The 21,791-nt window shown below is 34.7% G+C and overlaps 1 protein-coding gene across 1 annotated transcript in view; it reads right to left on the minus strand.

Annotated features, from left to right (window-relative positions):
• Positions 1–10,135, minus strand: part of LOC103489726 (structural maintenance of chromosomes protein 1) — a 36,946-nt gene extending 26,811 nt beyond the window's left edge. Inside the window, exons 1-7 of the mRNA XM_008449010.3 lie at positions 9,870–10,135; positions 9,287–9,736; positions 6,267–6,503; positions 5,796–6,029; positions 5,234–5,472; positions 2,529–2,795; positions 2,062–2,332 (exon numbers count right to left, since the gene is read on the minus strand). Coding sequence (XP_008447232.1) covers positions 2,062–2,332; positions 2,529–2,795; positions 5,234–5,472; positions 5,796–6,029; positions 6,267–6,503; positions 9,287–9,724 — 1,686 coding nt within the window. The 5' untranslated portion in view covers positions 9,725–9,736; positions 9,870–10,135. The remainder of the gene's footprint in view (positions 1–2,061; positions 2,333–2,528; positions 2,796–5,233; positions 5,473–5,795; positions 6,030–6,266; positions 6,504–9,286; positions 9,737–9,869) is intronic.
• Between the last annotated feature and the right edge of the window lie 11,656 nt (positions 10,136–21,791).

The raw sequence follows: 21,791 nt of genomic DNA on the forward strand, positions 1-21,791 counted from the left end.
CTAATCCCCCCCGATAAGAAACTATTTCTGAAATATCCAAATTTGTTAAAACTTACCACACCATTATTAGAGATCTTTTACCTAATTGTCCCTGTAGTTGTTGATTAGTTTCTACGACCTCCAACTGGTTTGTGTTTAAACACAGAACCTGTACACTAAAATAAAATATCAGTGAAGAAGTTGACTTTATCATACATTTCTGGAATCCTGGACCAGTGCACACCAGCAGGAAAATGATGCCCCCTACTCACCACTGAAGCAATATCAACCTATTGGTCTTTATTGAACAAATAGTATCTATTAAATATAACTACAATTTTTTAATATTTAAAGAAAATCGATAACATATAACATCATCATTTTGGCCCCTTCATAGATCTGCCACTATCTATGGGAAAATGCATCAACTCTACCAGACTATCCTCAAGTCAACCAGACTATCCTCAAGTCAACGAAAAGAAGAGAAAAAAAGGGTTATGTTTTCGCTTTTGAGATAAATTTTCCAAGAAGATACCACTCTCATCACACCAAATACAATAGTATGAATTCCTGAACACTAACTTTTGATTTCCATTCTACTAAGAGAAAATGAGATAAAATGGAGAAGAAGATAATGAATCTAAACTTAGGAAGAAAAGTAGTTGAATTTGATCGGAGAAGATGGTACAACTGACAGAGCAATGGTCAATAAAGAGAGAGGAGAGAGCATCCTTACCATCTTCCATTTAGTAGCTATGGATAAGAAAAAGTGGAGTCAATCTAGCTGTAGTTTCTTGGACATGATGATAGCGCTAGGGGGGTGTCAATCTAGTTGAGATGTCCCAGTACGCCTACTGATCCTTAGTTTTATAGTTTTATAGTTTATTGCTCGTTGTATATCCCTCATGTACATAGAGTCTTTATTGTTTTATATCTGTTAGTGACATATAATTAAATTTTCCATCAACCACTAGCTTAAGCTTTTAGATGAATCGGTAGTTTAATATGGTGTCAGAGAAGGTGGTCCAGAGAGGTCTGTGTTCAAGCCCCTGCATTGTCGTTTCTTCCCCAATTAAAATTGATTTCCACTTGTTGGGCCTTTCAAATATTTCAAGTCCACAAGTGGGGGGGAGTGTAAGTGATAAATAATTAAATTTGCCTTCAACCACTAGCTAAAGCTTTTGAGTGAATTGGTGGTTTAATAATATCTAATAAAGAGATTTGTTTCCTTTTCAAAATATTAATTGGGAGAGGAAACAACAATGCAAGGCTTGAACATAGAACCTCCCTGGACCACCTGCTTTGATACCATCTTAAATTACCAGCCAACCCAAAAACTTAAGCTAGTAGGTGAAGGTAAATTTAACATTATATCATAACACTCAATTCACTTGTGGACTTGATATGTGAAAGGCCCAACAAGTGAAAACCAATTTCAATTGGGGAGGAAACAATATTACAAGGTATGAACACATGACATCATGGACCACACTGCTCCGATACCATCTTAAATCACCATTTGACCCAAAGGCTTAAGTTGATGGGTGAAGGCGAATTTAATTATATATCATTCAACACTTTCAAGAAGAATGCTATAAAAATATAGGGAAGTCCTATTATAAACGCTCATTGGCTTATTGTGGTCAAAGATTTGCTCGCTGAAAATTTGGTTTGAAAGGAACCAAAGAATCTTTTATGAAAAATCACTCACGTGGCTCGATTGTTATGGAGTTGCAAGACTTAGTACATTCATTTGGTGCTCTTTCTAACCTATGTTCTAGTTTTAAACAGGAAGATGTTTGAATTAGAGGGCTTTTATGTTCTTTGAATAAGTTTAACATTTTCTATCTATTCGAATTGCCATTGACCATTGTTTGTATTCTTCTTGTTCAAGTTTATATTATTGTTCCTTTATGTTTTATTGTAAGTTGAGCATTAGCCTCTTTTCATCCTATCAATGAAAAGTAGTTTCTTCCTTTCAAAAAGAAATAAAAAAGAAGAAAGTTTGCTGACCAAGCAAATAAAATGGTTACCATGTTATGTTTAGGGGCAACCAAAGAGGAGAGGGACTGGAATATGTACCTTTATACATTCTTTTCCTGTATGTTCATCCTGAACCACCACGGCATCCATAAATTTACCCATTGCAACAGTAACAGCCAGGTTGTACTTCTTCTGTAGTGGACGACAAAGATCAGTCATGCGACCGTGAACTCCTTGAAACAGCCGTTTCAAAGTTTCAACAGCTTGAGATAATTTAGCGTCTCTTTCATTTTCATATCTATCAGCCTTCAATTCACGCAGTTGGTTTTCAATTTCTCCAATTCTTGACTTCAGGTTTTCATATTTACTCCTGGTTCAAGTTAAAAACTAATTATAAGATTTTTTTGTGTGACATTCAGTTAAACTCTGCTAACTAAATATGTATGTAATAAATGACAACCTTAAAAGCATGCAATAGAAGCAATATAACCAACCAGTGACCAGAGCTTGAGAATATTTTAATAAATTTCATTGTCAGTATAAAAGAAACAGTTATAATATTTAACCTGACATCTCGATGCTTATCTTTCATAGTATGCAAATCCTTTTTCAGATCTGCAAGATCATCCTTGTGCCTAGCTGAACTATCAAGAATCTTCCTCAGTCTTGTTCGCATCTGCTCCTCTTGTGACTCCAATTCATTTTCCCTGTTATGCAATTGTTGAAGGTTTTCTTCCAAATTCTTCTGAGCTTCAATATCAGCATGTTGTTGCCTATCTAAGACCTCCTTTTCATCTCTTAGTTTTGCAGTTTTCATCCCAGCCTCCTCCTTGCTGCAACATCAAGAGACTAGTTACAAACTACAATAAAAGCCAAGGGGAAGGCAAATGTACAATATAAGGAAAACCAAATGTCACTTTTAAAGAAGATATGCCAAACATCAGTTACGTCTCAAACTTTTTTAAATATATATATATATATATATATATATAAATTAACAAGATACAAAAAATTTCAATGAAGAGATGAAAAGAGATCAATGCTCAAAGTTAGAAACTCCAAGAGGAAGTGAAAAAGAGAACAAAAAATAAAGCAATAATATAAACAATCAATCACTCAAAATAAATTAGCAAGGATACATAAAAGCATTCCAACAAAAGTCTTTAGAACACACTGGGATGACTTTGAACCCATTTGAATTTGTCAAGCCCAAATAGATGCTTGCTTTGAAAAATTCTTCAATTTCTTTCCCTTCACAATTTGGATACTGAATAAGGGAAGCAACTGGCTTTCTGGATAGCAGTCCGTATGTTATCATCAGTCAAGTCCTCACATAGTTCCACTCTTTTGTTTTGAAAATCTGTTTAAAACCCTTGTGTTCTCCAACAATAAAACTCATTCTTTAGGGAGCATTTGGCACACAGGTTTGGAACCAAAAGTCAGGAAATCAAACGTTTTAGGTGAAAGCTTATTTGAGGGGATTTTGAAGCTTGTGAATCACACGTCTATGCTTGGAGTGCAAGGTTTAAAAGAGAGGAATAGACACCCTTGTGAGGTTTGGTTTTCTAGATGAAAGTTCTTATTTTATCAAAAAAAATATATATATATATATATATATATATAATAAATTTAGCTTTTTTTAACAAAATAGCAAAGTTTGAATTTTAGTGATATAAAAAATTAAAATAGAAAAGATTTAGTTTTGCTATAAATTTTTAATTCTTCTCTTTTTTTAGGCTGAATTGAGGGGAGAGGGAAAGAGGGAGAAAAACCTGAACTTTGTATTATGTGCTTTGTGTCACAAATAACCCTAAACTTTCAAAAGTTTGAAAATACCCTTAAACTTTCAAAGAGTTAAAAAATGCCCGTAACATCAGTTTTGAATGGAAACATTCTGTTTTATTTCAAAAATACCCTTAAACAGAAAAGTTCAAAAATACACTTACTGTTTTTTTTTTAAGATATGAGTCTCAATAATAAATAGAGAGACAAGGCTCAAAGTACATGAGGGTTATACAAAAAGCAATAGGGAGAGGATTAAAAATACACTTACTGTTAATATATGAACTAAAAATGTTAAACTGAAACGGTTGATACCTCTTTGGAAAAATACGTCAATACATTCCAAAGTTGCATTAGTATTGTTACCAAAAAAAAAAGTTAAAAATACAAAATGTTCTTACTATCTACCCTCATTATCTCCCTCCTCCATTTCTGCTCTCCTACTTCAAGGTATGACCTAAGACTTCTTTACTTGCTATATTTTTCTCCCCTCCTTCTCTCCTTGTTTTATTTGACCTTTGTTTAAATTATATAAACAAATAATTAAAAAAAAATGGTTCTCTTTGAACTCAAATAGCTTGAAACAAACAATTGATCAATATACTAATGGCGTGGACATTTTTTTTGAGGCTAAGAGAATCAATGCAACTTATGAAAGTTCAAGGATATTTTTTAAATGAGTATAAAGAGTTTGTGTTCCTTTACTAACAAAGTTTTTTTTTTTTTAAGTTTTTTCAAGTTTAAGGGTGTTTTTGAAGTTTTGAAAGTTTAAGGGTAACTTTGAACCTTTTTAAAAAGTTTGAGGGCATTTTTTAAACTTTAAGTTAAGGGGTATTTTTATGCAAAGTACAAAATTTAGGGGTATTTTGTATAATTTAGCCCTTTTAATAACAAATTCAGCTTTTAGTAACAAAGTAGCCAAGTTCGAAATTTAATTACTAACAAATTTTGTTTTGCTTTAAATTCCTAATTTATCTTTTCTTTTCTTTTTTGCCTTAGATGGATTATTCTTTTTTGAAAAGGAAACAAAAACTTCTCATTTTCTTTATAGAAAACACAGCTTTCATAAAATGAAAGAATACAATGGCATACAAAAAGTCAAGCCTTCCAAAAAAAACCCTTGAAGAAACAGGATCCAACTAATTAAGATGTTGCATAAGGAATGGGTACAAAAGAAATCGAAGCTCAAAGGGAGACATTAAACTTCACCAAGTGAAGGGGGAGGAAAAAAGGGAAACGAATGAGAAATGAGGATAAAAAGTTAGACATGTATAAATAAGAACTCTCATGTAATGAACCATGCATAAGAAACTACGTTCCCAAACAAGCATCAAGGACATCAAGTACAATCTATAGAAGCACAATTAAAGGATACTCAAAAGTGAAGGCTCGATTCTACTGAGTGACAAAAAACTTTAAAGTAAGGAAATGGTATCAACAGAGACGCATTTCTATCAAAACAATAAAATATAAATGATTGAGGACTCACATTCGACAATATTCCCTCAGCGCTTGGTCATCTAACTGCAGTTTTTCACCACTGTCTCGGCCTTTTTCATGTAAATCATCAAGCTTTGCATTGAGATCCTGTATGCCCTTTTGTAACTCCTTTATATACTGACCATGTTTTCTTCTTTGTTCTATTTTCTTATCAAGTTCTTTTCGAGTTCTCTTGATTTTTGAATTTATTCGAGATGTTTCTTCTTTCAATTTCAGAAGCTCAGGTTGCTGCCAAGCATTGCAATAAAAGAAAAAAATACAAATAAAATAAAGAAACATAAAATCAAAAAGATAAGAAATGTTTGTTGAATAACCCTAGCACACAAGTTATGTAAAAAATTAATGACCACAACACTCAAACGAAGTAATTCTTAGCCATATTAAGGATTAAGCAACAAAGGGGCCCACAACTACAACAGAAATGCAATTTATACTGTCCTACACACCAGTTCCTCAGAAGCAAAGCTATAAGCATCAAACTTATATTTTCGAAATGATTCATTTCTAAATGCCTTTAAATGAATTCAACAAAAGAAAACTGGAAAACTTACATTCTTATCAAGCTTATTACTTCTCTCTGCAATTCTCCTCTCACAGTTACCAATTTCCTTCAAATATTTTGCTTGTTCTTTCCTCTTTTTCAAAGCTTCGTGTTCAAAACCATCAATTTGTTGCATGACATCATCACGATTTCTCCTTTCAGCTTCAAGTTCCTCATTAAGTTTTACAATGTCCTTTTCTATTACATATAATTGCCACAAGAAGTAATCTTTCTTCAAAGATCTCTGCAGACAGAAAAATGGAAAGGAAGAAACATGGAAAGAATTTAATTATTTAAAGAAAGTTCCGCAAACTCCTAAAACTTTATAAAGATATTATAAATGAATCATCTCGAAAGACATATCTCAATGCAAGGGGGCAAATGTATTTAGTTGGACACACATTAAGTGTTTGAACACTTGACACTTGTTCAATGTATGAATTAAGCATGCTCAATGTATAGAGAACCCCAGGTTGCCTACCAGTTGATCTTGCAAACGGAGGTGTTTTTCTGCTTCTTCCTTTTGCTCTTTCTTTTGCTTTCTTTCCATCACAATCGTCTTCTTCTTCTGATATACAAGTGCTGAATTTTCTTCAGCTTTGGCTTTCTGCTCTTCATACTCCTCATATTCCCTCTTCAGATCATCAGATCCAGAGATCTGCTCAAGAAGTCCAGTAAGTTCTTTGGGATTCTTGGATGCAATGGATTCTACATCGCCCTAAATAAAAAAGTTCGTTAACAAGGAATACAACAAATGTAGGTCTCAAGATTGAATCATCAATAAAGAAATGCATACATAAATGAATCAGAATCAAAAGGTTGAACCTGTGAACAGAACAGAAGCTTGTGGACTTTCTTTTCTTTTTTTTTTTTTATATGTAGGAAACAAATACATTCAACCAAAACACAGGAGGGAACAAACTAAATGTGAGGGGTTGAGAAACCCCACCCTCCACCCCAAAAAAAAAAAAATTAGAGAATGAGATCCTTCCCACTGTTAAAAATCATGGAAATGCCATAATTACAAAAAGAATTTGGTGTAATTTGTACACCACCAAGAAGTTGTGTGCTGCACAACCGTCCAAAAAGAATTAAAGCACACTTATCTTCAAAAACTGCTATTTCTTTCATTCCATAAGCACCAAAGGAAGGGGCGAGAAGCACACTTTCATTAAACTGTACCTCGTCACCATAGACAGGGCAGTCTGAGCCTTCTATCATCCAGCGGCAATCTTTTTAAGAAGGCAACAAGTCCAACCAAAAGTTTCAAACAAAAGGGACCAACCCTTACTGGCAACCTCATAGTGGAGAAAGAGATGATCAAGAGTTTCATCATTTTTCCCACACTAGCAGCAGATAGAAGGGGAGAGGGCCATCAACTTAAGCTTCCTCTGAAGTTTATCATGAGTAATTAAACTCCTACAGTATATGCAAGGGACCACAAGAAGAGCTTCACCTTTTTAGGGATTTTGGAGCTTCCACACAAGACTAACCAGAGGAAGGGCGGAAGTAGAAGACCTTTTAACACTATTCAGAAAAGTTGATTTAGTATTAAACAGGAACTTGTGGGGTGGGCTTTCTTATATGCAACATTTTTGGCCCTTGGATGGGCGTGGACTTTGTAAGGATGACACATTTCATTCCATGTGCTACACGAAACAAGGCTGGCCAATAACCTTGTAATATCAATTTCTCGCAAGAGATGTATTAAAAGAATAGTTATGTTTATTTCCGACCTTCAGCATTAGTATGGGTGAGCGTAGATTTTTCGGTTCTTTGTTTGAGGAGTTGTAGCATTAGCCCTTTCAAAAAATGGTCTTTTTGGCGGGTTTTTGGATTTTGTGTTTCCCTTTGATAGAAAAACAATAGAGTATTTTGAGGTTTGGAGCAATCTGGAGGAAGTTTGGTCCCTTGTCAGGTCTCATGCCTGTCTTTAGGCCTTACGTGAAAAAATTGAATGGTTTTCTTATGAGAGAGATATTCCGTTATGCTTTGTATTCAAATCTCTTTGTTTTGGTTCTGTTTAGCTTAAATTTTTCTGTTGGATTCCCCTTTATTAGCTTGTTCTTTGTGATTATTTGTTGGTCGTTTTCCCTTTTGTATTGCCCGAGTTCATCTTTGTTTAGTTTGCTTGGATGATTTTCTCATTTTTTTTATTTTTCTCTTAGTATAATACTCTTGTACTTTAAGCATCAGTGTCATTTATTATTATTAATAAAGAGGTTTGTCTCCGTTTAAAAAAAAAAAACTTTTATTATAAGAAACAGAAAAATGAATTCAACAAAAGAGAAAAAAGCACATCCTAAAGGCGGGGGTAGAGAAAACCCCATCCCAACAGAAAACTAGACCAGAAGATCTCCAAATTGTTAATAATCATAAGAAGGCTGTAATTACATAAGTGTTTGGTGTTATGTTGTAACTTTTGTAATTATCCACTAGGTCTCATTTTGCTTGATTGGAACCATTTCCTTTAGGTCGGTTAGCTCTTTCTGGGGTTCGTTTCTTTTGTGTGGCCTTCCTTCATATTTTCTCCATCAAAGATTGATTATATCCACACAAAAAGACAATTACAAATAAATTAATCTTGGTAAGGGGTTGTTTTGTTGGGCTGGCATTTTTGTATGCCCTTGTATTCTTTCATTTTTTTCTCAATGAAAGGTGTTGATTTCATCAAACAATTAATCTTGGTCTCCTTTTCAAATTGTCATCTTCAGATTTGCAAAAAAAAAAAATTGTTTGCTAGCTCATTTTCCCTAACTCTTATATTTAATATTCCAAGCCAATACTAAATTTGTACTAGATAGTACTATTTTCATAATCCTTTATATTTGTGAATGTATGGACCAACTTGTACGCATTTCAACTAATCTCAGATAATGTTCTAATCCACTACAGTTAGTTGTCAAGGTAACTCGTAACCCATAGGATATTAAATCTTAGTTAGGTGGCTATCATGACTTGAACATATTTCCTATAAGTCCTTTATCATTTGCATGGTCTTTATTGACTCCAATTGACTATAGGCTAACCCATGGTTGTTATTTTCATAAATTAATTATGCCCAAAATTATTGTTTCCATGATCATGTAGAGAACCGTATTCCTGCCGGCATCTTAAAAATCTGCCTTTATCTAATAGGCTGTAGCTGATGATCTCGGTCTTTCTCAATGGCTAAATTCAACATTTTCAGTTGCCAATATGTAAGAGACTAGAAGAGTAAAACAATGAACTTTCAACCTTGTTGAGATAACTCTACAAACCGATTGATCTATAAATTTGGCTCCACAGAGTAACAAATTTTTCCAAAATTAAAAATATCCTTACATTATTTGAATTAAGCTATTTTTTTTTCATAAATAAAATTGTTAGACGAAAAGCAATTAACTAAAATTATCACGATCTCCCGCGATAATAAAGGAAATATATTACACAAGCATGTCAAAGCTTGGAGTAAACCTTTTTATTAAGAAAAAAAATGAGAACCGAAGTTTCAGAGTAAACCTGGAAAACAAGGAAATTCCGAGCCTTGACAAGTATTCCAAGTGACCTCAGCTTCGAATTATACTCATCCCATGAGACACTCTTTCCGTCAACTCGATACTCGCTACCGCCTGCGCTTGTGATTGTTCTTGTAAATTGAAGCTCCGACCCATTTCCCATCTGATAAACAAGCCGAACAAACGCCCTCCGTCCCTTCTGATCCTTCTCCCTGTCATCGTAAGCGTAGATTAAGTCCTTCAATTGTGCCCCACGAAGCTGCCCACTCCGTACACCTAGCACGAAGCTTATGGCATCCATGAGATTCGACTTCCCAGCTCCATTGGGACCAATTATAGCAGTGAAATCATAAAAAGGACCGATTGTTTGATGACCCTTGTAAGATTTGAAATTTTCCAGCTCCAATCGGAGGATCTTGCCGGACGAAATCAGGGAAGGCATAATGTCCAAAACCTTACATGAAGAAATGGAAGAAACTCAAAAAAAAAATGGCGAAGTAGAAGCAATATTCAGAGAAACTGGGAGAATTACGAGTCGGTAAAGAATCGAGAAAGAAGAATCTTCAAAAGGGTAAAAGAAGAGTCACCTGAAGAAGCGAACTAGGGCTTCAATTCAATTAAGGGAGTAGAAGTAAGAAGTAGTCCAAAAAAATTCAGTCATGGAAGAAGAAACTTCAGTGAAGACAGAATCGGTACCATGGGAGTGAGGAATTGAGAAAGTGGGGAAGAAAGATCGGAATGGAGTGGAGAAAAATCCGCGGAAATTGGCGGGAGAGGTGTTTGGTAGAAATTTTATTTAGGCGTTGAGATAGAAAAAAATACCTTTCTTCGAATCCGCTTGTCGTTCCTCAATGATTTTATTTTATTTTGACAAATACGTGGAAGAGACATCCAAATTATTTGTTTAATTATTTTCAACCAGTTTAAAATAATACATATATTTGTTTAAAACTAACTATCCAATCATATATCATGATCTACACGATCTTGATCATTATCGCATTTAGAGGAAGATTAATCGTGCATATATAGTCGATTAATCGATCATCTTGTAGGCTTTTTCTTCTTTCAAAATTATTAAAATTGTTATACACATAACGTAAATATTTTCATGTTTTTTAAGTTTCTTAACAAATATTCATGAAAAAAATAATCTTTAAAATATCAAAATTTACTTTCTAAACTTAAAATAAGGGTCTCTTAAAAAATATAACAAAACGGCAAAGTATTTACAATTTCGAAAATGGAAAAAGCTCATAAGTCCATCGTGTAAAATACCAAAAATTCTCCATCAATCACATCGTCAACAACGCGCGTGTAATATATTTGCGATCGTTTAGATTTAGTTATTGTTTGGTATGTGATCGTTTAGATATGACTACAATTTATCTTTTCAATTCTATCGTTTAATTTTGTTAGAGGATCGTTTAATTTAGTTACGTTTAAGTAGATTTGATCGTTTAGATTTAGGGACCCAAATCTAAACTATTTTTTTTTCTTCAAAATTTGGTACACAATCGTTTAGACTTCTCTAAATGATAATTTTTTTTTTTACACAATCGTTTACTTTTTTTACACGATTGTTTATATTTAGTTACTCCAATCTAAATGATTTTTTTCAAGATTCTTTCTACACGATCGTTTACTTTTGGCTACTCCAATCTAAATGATTTGTTTCAAGATTCTTTATACACGATCTTTTATTTTTTTTACACGACTGTTTACTTTTTTTTACACGATCGTTTACAAGCTACTCCAATCTAAATGATTTTTTTCAAGATTCTTTGTACACGATCTTTTATTTTTTTTTACACGATCGTTTACATTTAGCTACTCCAATCTAAATGATTTTTTTCAATATTCTTTATGCACAATCTTTTATTTTTTTTATATACACGATCTTTTATTTTTTTACACAATCGTTTACTTTTTTTACACGATCCTTTACATTTGGCTACTCCAATCTAAATGATTTTTTTCAAAATTCTTCATACACGATCTTTTAGATTTTGCTATTTTTTGTATATGGTCGTTTAAATTAGATTTGGTTACCCAAATTTAAACAACGTAAAAAAAGAAAAGAATAAAGATGATGGAAAGAAATCATAGCAAAAAAAAAAGAGGAAAAAAAGAAATACGATGGAAAAATTAAACGATATAAAAAAAGAATCAGAAAAGAATAAAGACGATGAAAGAAATCGTAGGAGGAAGACGATGAAAGAAATCGCGAGGAAGAGAAGAAATATGGAAGGGCAAACCTGGAATATTTAAAAATGGCTAACTTTATGAGTTTTGTTAGACGGGCCGTAAATAGTTTGGTGTTTTGTTACATTTATGAAAGTTTCGCCTTAAAATATCCTTCAAGATATTTTAACATTCAATAATAAATTATAGAATTTTGCAATATTCACAACCTAATATTACTAAACATGGCATGCAATTTTCTAAAGGGAAACTTACATACATGTAACAAAACAACAAACTATTTACGGTCTGTGCAACAAAGCCTATAAAGTTAGCCATTTTTTAAAAAATATTTCAGGTTTGTCTTTCCATCTTTCTTCTCTTCCTCGCAATGAAATCGTCTCTCCTACGATTTCTTTCATCATCTACCTCTGCGATTTCTTTTCTACTTTTTTTCTTCGATTTCTTTCCATCATTTTTCTTATTTTCCAATTGTTTTTTTACGTCGTTAAATCTTTCCATCGTCTTTCTTCTTTTTCTTTTTTTTTTTGCTGCGATTTCTGTAATGACTCAACCTTTCGAACTAAGCTGAGGATACTACTTACTGCTAAGACTTGATAGTAAAACACACAAACTCATAAAAAGACCTGTTTACGATTCATTAAAAACCTTCAATACATAAGAAAGCAATTTCAGACCCTATTTTAAACCGCTTTCCAAAAGTTCCAAAACATAATCCATGAAGTCATCAAAACAAAACATAAGAGCAATTGTTTTAACCATGACTCCATTTAATAATTAAAAAGAAACATAAATAACAAATACGTTCAGCGGAAGCATAAAAAACTAGGCATGTCCATATGGCCTACACACATCCTTCTTGCCTCTCGTCAGTCTGCCCCTCGTGTTACCTTTGTCTAAAAAATTTAAAGAGCAAAGGGTGAGCATAAAAATATACTCAGTAAGGGACCCACTACTGGGCCCGTTAAGATAATAACAGTTAGCTTCCTATTAAGGGGTACCCTACATAAAACAGTCTAGTGGTTCCGTAGAACGCTCACATCAATCAGTCTAGTGATCCTGAAGGATACAGGTATCAGTCTAGTGATCTCGTCGAATTCACGTATCAGTCTAGTGATCCCGAAGGATGCACGTATCAGTCTTGTGATCCCGAAAGACACCGAGCCTGCAAGGTACACCACCCCATAGATAAAGCTAACCATTACCCCTCAGTCCATACTAAACCGTCTACAACAGTCACATTACAATATCGTTCAAGCTAACAGTTCAGTTTATAAGCTTAGTCAGTCAGACAGTTTAGGTTTAGCCAATAGTCTCATCTATCACTATACATATATCCAGTCCACACAATAATGTTATATTACCTAAATCCAATCAATGAGTCAAATCATCACTTTGTAAATTTACCTGACAATCACTTCGTCTCAGTTCAAACCCTAGCACAACTATAAGCAATCTATATTATGTATAACGTTCATATTCAGTCTACAACACAGTCCATCAGCGAATACATAACCTACACATGAGGTCTCGAACCCTTAGTTCATCAACGGCATAATAACTCAATAGTATGCATCTCAATAACATAATTCAGCTATACATAACATCAAGATTTTCTTACTCCATCGACCTCACTATTGCAGTTAACAGCACGACCCATCAATATAACTATATTACATAGAACATCAGAGCATCTGTACTCTATCAGTAGAATAACCCATTCACATATATACAAACTACGCATAACATTTTAGGCATCCAAGCCTCATCAACAGAACAACTCATGCGCGCGCGCGAGCGCGCACACACACACACACATATATAAGCTACAACTAACAATCATGTCACCTTTAATCAGTTAAGAGTGCATACTAGGGATGTTTTATAGGCATACATGCATCAATCAATTCAGTACAGTCGCTATTGTATAATCTTCATATGAGATACTATGTTTCTCGTCTCGGTTTGGGATCCAGTAGTAAGAAATCCCTTACCTGAGATTTAGCTACAATCCTTATTCAAGTCAACATCTAAATGAAACCACCTAAACACAAACATAAGGATTTAAATGATGACACAACCAAAATCCACATTTAAAACGCTTCAAAGCAACATCCATAGACTTACCCAAGTAGAGGAGAGTTGACTCCAGACTACACTTGTCGTAAAACCCAAGAATTCGAGCATCACCTCTCTAACACCTCCAAGGATCAAAAGTTAACCCAACCAATAAGTCTAACATTTTATTTCAACATTAATACTCGAATCGGCTATAGAAAACGTTAGGGACTCATTAAATCACCCTTACCAAAACTCATCGTGACTCAGTACGGATGGAAACAACTTAAGTGGCTCGATGAACAGAAAGATCGGCTTGGGTTAGGAGGCAACTCAGCTCGGGTCGGCTAGAGTCGGCTCAGATTGGCTCAGCTCGGCTCGCGGCTTGGCTCGGTTCGCCGCTCGACTTGGTTAAACAAGCGTCGACTCGGGTCTGGGCACGGTGCGAACTGCCTGAAGCTGGCTAACACGAACGGCTGGTTTTCGAGGGTACGACGGCGGTGGGCATTTTTCAGATGACAGGCGAAGAAGTAGCGACGAATTTGAGGGCTGGGCTCGCGGTAAACACGGTCGGATGGAGCCGACTGAACCAAGCGGAAGAAGAACGCAAGGTTGGGGCAGCGATTCAGACCCAGCGTCGTGTGGAGGAACGACAAGGAGAGTTTGAGTTTGTTTTACGAGGACTCAACGACAACTTTCGGTCGGAGGCGTCGGCTGTAGGTGAACGGGGGAGATGCGCAGCGGTGGTTTAAAATGAAGAAGAAGGGAAGCTGGAGGGGGTGTGGCGCAGACGAATGGAAAGGAGAAGGTGAGGCGACGGTCGGTGTGAAGAAGAAGAAGAAATTGGGGGGGGGGGGGCTGTGGAGAGAAGAGGAAATAAATTTAGGTTTAAAAATATATATATATATATATTAAATAATAATAATAATATTAATAAAATTTATATTATATTATTTTATATTATATCATATTATTAAACTTTATCCCCTTCTTTTTCTTTTTCTTTTCTCTTCTAAACCTACTTAATTTAACACCCAAAAATTTTTAAATCTTAAAAGATTAGTATAACTGTTGGAATTACCTCAAAATTTTGGGGCGTTATAATTTCTTTCCATCATCTTTCTTCTTTTCTGATTTTGCGATTTCTTTCAATCGTCTTTCTTCTTTTTTATTCTTTTTTATTCTTTTTTACGTTGTTTAATATTTTTATTGTCTTTCTTCTTTTCTGATTCTTTTTTAGGTCGTTTAATCTTTTTATCGTCTTTCTTCTTTTCCTTTTTTTCGTTGTGATTTTTTTCCATCGTCTTTCTTTTTTTCCTTTTTTTTTACGTAATTTAAATTTGGATAACCAAATCTAAACTACCTTGTACAAAAAAATAGCAAAATCTAAAAAATCGTGTATAAAAAATCTTGAAAAAAATCATTTAGGTTAGAGTAGCCAAATGTAAACAATCGTGTAAAAAAAATAAATAATTGATAGACAAATCTAAATGATCGTGTACCAAAAGAATTAAAAAAATTATTTAGCCAAATCTAAACGATCGTATAAAAAAATAATGATGGTGTAACCAAATTTAAACGTAACCAAATTAAACGATCATGTAGCAAAAGAATTTAAAAAGATCGTTTAGCCATTAAATCTAAACGAGTGTAGCAAGTTTTGAAAAACAATCGTTTAGTTTTGGGTCCCCAAATCTAAATGATGAAATTTAAACGATCGTGTAACCAAATTTAAACGTAACCAAATTAAATAATCGTGTAACAAAATTAAACGATAGAATTGAAAAAATAAATTATAGTCATATCTAAACGATCGTATACCAAACAATAGCCAAATCTAAACGATCGTAAATATATCACGTGTGCATTGTTGACGTCGTATTTGACGGGGCATTTTTTGTATTTTACACGGTGGACCTCTGGACTTTTTCTATTTTCAGAATTGTTCTATACAATGTAAATACTTTGCCGCTTTTTTATATTTTTGAAAAGACCCATTTTCTAAATCTAAAAACTTTTAAACTAATAGATTAAGAAAAACAAATTAAAAGAGAAAATAAATTTTTTGTAGGAGAAAATATAAGATGAAGGTTTATATATTTTGTAGGAGAGATTTCAAAAACTTTTGAGTTTTGAAAACCTTTTATATTTGGTTATATTTTTAAAATCTAAAACATTACAAAATAAATAGTTTATCATCGAGAGAAATGAGATTGAATCACTAAATAAAAAAGATATATTTTAATTAATACAAAACACAAAAGAGCATGGTGTTGAAGAAAGTGACATTTTTATAATTAATTAAAAATGAGAATGATAAAATTGTAAAAAAAAAAAAAAAATCCTAGCTCTTTAATTTGAATAAAATATTGTTTAACATAACTATTATTTTAATTACGTTTCAAATTATAGTTTCTTCAATATTTTAATGACTTTATTATATAAGATATCTATAAAGTTAGTGTTTTCTTTATTTTTTTAATTTACTTTTTAGTTCTGTAAAAAATTGTTTCTTGAGTTTTTAATATTGTGAATGATAAAAATACTCCATATCAAATTTACATGAAAAATTATTTAATACATGAATGATAGAACATTACCTTCTTTTTTTTATCAATATTATAAAAATACAGAGGAAAACTGTAAAACTCTACAAATTTCAAACTTATTATAAAATAAGAATGTATGTACTATAATACATTTTTATCTCAGAATTGTATTTTTTAAAATCATCCATACATAGTATTTTAATATTTAAAATGTTTTATGTGACTGCTAAGAGAAAAAAAAGTTGTGTAAAATGGTTTTTACCCTAATGATTTGTTTATTAACAAAATTTATTTTTTACAATTAAATTAAACCTGCTATAAAATAAAGAACCAAAAACTAAATAAGAACACAAAAGAAGAATAGAAAAGAGAGGGAGAAGAGAAGACAATTGAACTCAATTGTGGTGTGTCTTACAAAGGCACCACACTCATTTATTTATAGGACATATCATGGTATATGTTACATTATGGAATTCAATGGGATGAATGTTAGAATATGAAATTGAATGAGAGAGTTATATGAAAATTGTAACCTATGTAGGTTATGGATATCTACATTTATAATATATCATTATATTTACAGTACTCTCCCTTAGATATCCATATTATATAAAAATAAATGTCTCGTTAAAACCTTACTAGGAAAAAACCCGATGGAAAAAAATCCTAGTGAAAGAAAAAGAGTACATCATTTTTATACATTAATAACTGCCTCACTAAAAACCTTGTTAGGAAAACCCAATGAGAAAAATCATAGTCAAGGGAAAAAGAGTGCAATATTCTTATTCCTTGAGGGCAATATTTCTACTCCCCCTTATGGATACATCACTTGAGTTCTCTGAGTCATCGCATTCCAATGTTGTGCACCAGCTTTTCAAATGTTGATGTGGGTAATGCTTTTGTGAATAAGTCCACTAAATTGTCTTTTGAAGAATTTTGTTGAACATTGATGTCATCATTTTCTTCAAGGTCATGTGTATAGAAGAGTTTTGGTGAGATATGCTTTGTTTTATCTCTTTTTATATACCCTCCTTTGATTTGTGCTATACATGCAGTATTATCTTCAAATAATATTGTTGGTAAATTTTTACTGAAAGACAAACTACATGTTTCTCGAATATAATGAGTCATTAACCTCAACCATACACATTCTCTACTAGCTTCATGAATTGCAAGAATTTCTGCATGATTTGATGAAGTGGCCGTAATGGTTTGCTTTACAGACTGCCAAGATATAGCAGTTCCTCCACATGTAAACAGATAACCTATTTGAGATCTTGCTTTGTGTGGTCAGATAAATATTCAACATCTGCATAACTAACTAGATCAAAGTTTGATTTATTTGAATAAAACAAACCCATATCAATTATCCCTCAAAGATAACGAAGTACATGTTTAACTCCATTCCAATGTCTTTTTATTGGAGAAGAACTATATCTTGCTAGTAAATTTACTAAAAATGTTATATCTGGTCTTGTGTTATTAGCAAGATACATTAGTGCACTTATTGCACTAAGGTACGATACTTTAGAACCAAGTAATTCTTCATTATCTTCTCGAGGTCAAAGATATTCTTCTTTACATCTAGTGATTGAACCACCATTGGAATGTTCAATGGGTGTGCTTTGTCCATGTAGAATCTTTTAAAAATCTTTTCTATATATGTCGATTGATGAATAAAAATTTCATCGGCTAAATGCTCGATTTGCAAGCCAAGGCAAAATTTTGTCTTACCAAGATCTTTCATTTCAAATTCCTTTTTGAGATATTATATTGCCTTTGAAAGCTTTTCGGGAGTTCCAATTATATTTAAATCATCAATATATACAACTATAATCGTAAATCCTGATTGTGATTTCTTAATAAAAACACATGGACAAATTGGATTATTTTGATAACCTTCTTTCAATAAATATTCACTTAAGCGATTGTACCACATTCGTCCTGATTGTTTCAATCCATATAATGATCTTTGTAATTTGATTAAACATAATTCTCTAGAGTTTGAATTATATAATTTAGGTATCTTAAATCCTTCAGGGATTTTCATATAGATTTCGTTTTTCGAAGATCCATACAAGTATGCTGTAACTACATCTATAAGATGCATATCAAGATTTTCACATACAGTCAGACTAATTAAATATCTTAATGTAGTAGCATTTACCACAGGAGAATATGTTTCCTCATAATCAATGCCTAGTCATTGAGAAAATCTTTGTGCAATAAGTCGTGCTTTATATCTAGTGACCTCATTTTTTTCATTTCGTTTACGCACAAATACCCATTTAAATCCCACAGGTTTTACACCTTTAGGTGTATGAACTACAGATCCAAAAAATTCACGTTTCGTGAGTGAGTTTAATTCTGTTTGGATGGCTTCTTTCCACTTGGGCTAATCTTTTCAATTACGAGATTCGTCAACGGATTTAGGTTCATAATCCTCATTTTCATGAATGATATTATGTGCAACATTATACGCAAAAATGTTGTCCACAACTACATTAGTTCTATTTCATATTTTTCCTATCATGGCATAATTTATTGAGATCTCATTGTTATCTTCATATACTTGAGTCTCTTCAACATTTTTACCATTAGTCGTGTCCAGGACATTTTCTTGAATGTTTCTATTGTCAATTAAGTCATTTCGACTATTGGTCACTTTTCTTTTTCGAGGATTTTTTTCTTTGAACCCATTGGTCTATTACACTTTTGGCGCAGCTCTAATTCATTAATTGTATCAACTTGATGAGTTGGGATTTCAATTCTAGATGGAGCATTTGCAGCTGGAATATATGACTTGGTCACTTTTTTAGTATCTGTAAATGCATCTGGCATTTAGTTTGCTACACTTTGTAAATGAATTATCTTTTGAACTTCTAGTTCACATTGCTTTCTACGAGGATCTAAACGAGACAATAACGATACATTATAGGCAATTTCATTTTCCAACTTCTTAATTCCTCCCCCTAATGTTGAAAAATTTATCTCATTAAAATGACAATCAGCGAATCGTGCAGTAAATACATCCCCCATCAAGGGTTCAAGATATCTAATAATTGATGGGGATTCAAATCCGACATATATTCCTAACCTTCTTTGAGGTCCCATTTAGTATGTTGTGGTGGGAAAATTGGAACATATACTACACAACCAAAAATTTGCAAATGAGAAATATTTGGTTCCTGGCCACAAGCTAATTGTGTTGGGGAATACTTATGATAAGATGTCAGTCTTATGTGTCTAAGTGATGCTGCATGTAAAATAACATGACCTCATATAGATAATGGAAGTTTTGCTCTCATAAGTAAAGATCTAGCAATCAACAATTGACATGCAATAACTATTAAGTGCTTGGGATGTAAATTCACCAGCATTATCAAATCGAATGTTTTTTATTGTATAATTAGGAAACTGTGCTCTTAATTTGATTATTTGAGCAAGTAATCTTGCAAATGCAAGGTTTCGACTTGATAATAAACACACATGTGACCATTTACTTGATGCGTCAATTAAAACCATGAAGTATTTAAATGGTCCACATATGTCACCATGAATTCGTTAAAAAAATGTAGGTGTAACGACCCAACTTTCCGGCTACTAAATACCAAAACTCGACCACACAACATAAAATTTATAACGGACCGGTTACGATTTCTTAAAACGTTAGAAATAATACAAAAAAATAGTTTCGGGCCCTATTTTAAATCACAGTCACAAAAGTTTCAAATAAAAACTCAAGTCATCAGTTCAAAATCACAAACCAAATATTCTGACAAAAATACATAGCGGAAGCAATAAGAAAACCAGACGCGTCCATATGGCCTTCACGCGTCCTTCCTGCCTCTCGTCGGTCTGCCCCTCGCTGTGCCCTTACCTGAAAAGTTTAAGAAGAGAAAAGGGTGAGTATAAACATACCCAGTAAGGGACCCACTACTGGGCCCGTTAGGGAACAACAGTTAACTTCCTATTCAGGGGTACCCTACATAACAGTCTAGTGGTTCCGTAGAACGTACATATCAGACTAATGCTCCCGAAGGATGCACAGATCAGTCTAGTGCTCCCGAAGGATGCACACATCAGTCTAGTGCTCCCGAAGGATGCACATATCAGTCTAGTGCTCCCGAAGAATGCACATATCAGTCTAGTGCTCCCGAAGGATGCACATATCAGTAAGGCACACTACCCCATAGATGAAGCTAACCGTTACCCCTCAGTCCATACTAAACCGTCTACAACAGTCATACCCCATCAACACTCATATTACAATTTCGCCATAGGCTTTGCCAGTCAGATAGTACAAGTTTAAACAACTACACCCTCAATTGCCATACGCGTTTCCAATTCGCACACCATTAAGGTAACCCCTAGACCCAATCAACTAATCAATCAAAATCGGATTCACTGTCCTTCCCCGTCCAAACTCCATGATCAATGTCCAGACCAATGACTACCACGTACCTAACCGTAACTTCAAGGTCCATCGAGATACAATTCCAATCTACCACGTAGCCCATTAACATAACCACACTATACCGGGCATCCAGCATCGGGGTCTATTAGCAAGTAACTCCTTATACCCGATAGCGCACAAGTTACAACTAGCGGTCGCGTTACTCTTACATCAGACAAGAATATAATAAAAATGCTTAAAAGTCAAACACACATATATTTATTCGGTACAGTTACTAACGTGTAATCCCCTGTGGACTACTACGTTTCCAACCTCGCTCCGAGGTCCAGTAGTAGGAAAAACCCTTACCTGAAACTTGGTTATGCCCCTCGATCGAGTCCACGCTCAACGGATCCACCTGAACGAAACACAAGGGTTTTTAAACTATGATACTAGTAGAAGTCATTTTACTTGGCCCTAAGCAACAACCGTTGACTTACCCAAGGAAAAGAAAGCTATCTCCAACCAAGCCTGCCGCGGAACCCGAAAACTTGAACGTCAACTCCTTAATACCTTCAAGGGATAAAAGGTAGGACCAAATCTTATTTCAATATTCAAACTCGAATCGGATGTAGCAACATTAGGGAATTCATCAAAACAATCCTTATCGAAAACTCACCGTGACCCGGAGTGGAGGAAGGAAGGCTTAGGTGGCTCGGCTCGGCTTGGCTCACTCTCGGCTCGGCTCGGCTTGGCCTCGGCTCACAGCTCGGCTCACTCGGCTCGGCTCGGCTTGGCCTCGGCTCAGCTCGCGGCTCGCGGCTCGGCTCAACTCGGCTCGGCTCCGCTTAAATCGGCTTGTTCTCGGCTCGGCTCGCGGCTCGCGGCTCGGCTCAACTCGGCTCGGCTCCGCTTAAATCGGCTTGGTTCTCGGCTCGGCTCGCGGCTCGCGGCTCGGCTCAACTCGGCTTGGTTCTCGGCTCGGCTCGAGGCTCGCGGCTCGGCTCAACTCGGCTCGACTCGCGGCTCGCGGCTTAACTCGGTTCGCGGCTCGGCTCGCGGCTCGCAGCTTGAAACACGGGTCGGATTTGATTCGGGTTTTCGGGTCGGGTCGGCTTGAAATCGGGTAACCTCAACGACAACCTTCAGGCGTTCGACGACGGAGATGTGTCGCGGCTGGGTGGAGTCCGACGACTGGCTCTGCTTCCACGCGGCGGAGGACGACGGCTTGACGGCGGACACGGTCGGACGAAGGACGCACGGCGGCATCCGAGTGTTTGAAACCGAGAGGAGATCTGAAA

The sequence above is a fragment of the Cucumis melo genome, chromosome 1 (assembly GCF_025177605.1).
Source record: "Cucumis melo cultivar AY chromosome 1, USDA_Cmelo_AY_1.0, whole genome shotgun sequence".
In the NCBI taxonomy this organism is placed as follows: domain Eukaryota; kingdom Viridiplantae; phylum Streptophyta; class Magnoliopsida; order Cucurbitales; family Cucurbitaceae; genus Cucumis; species Cucumis melo.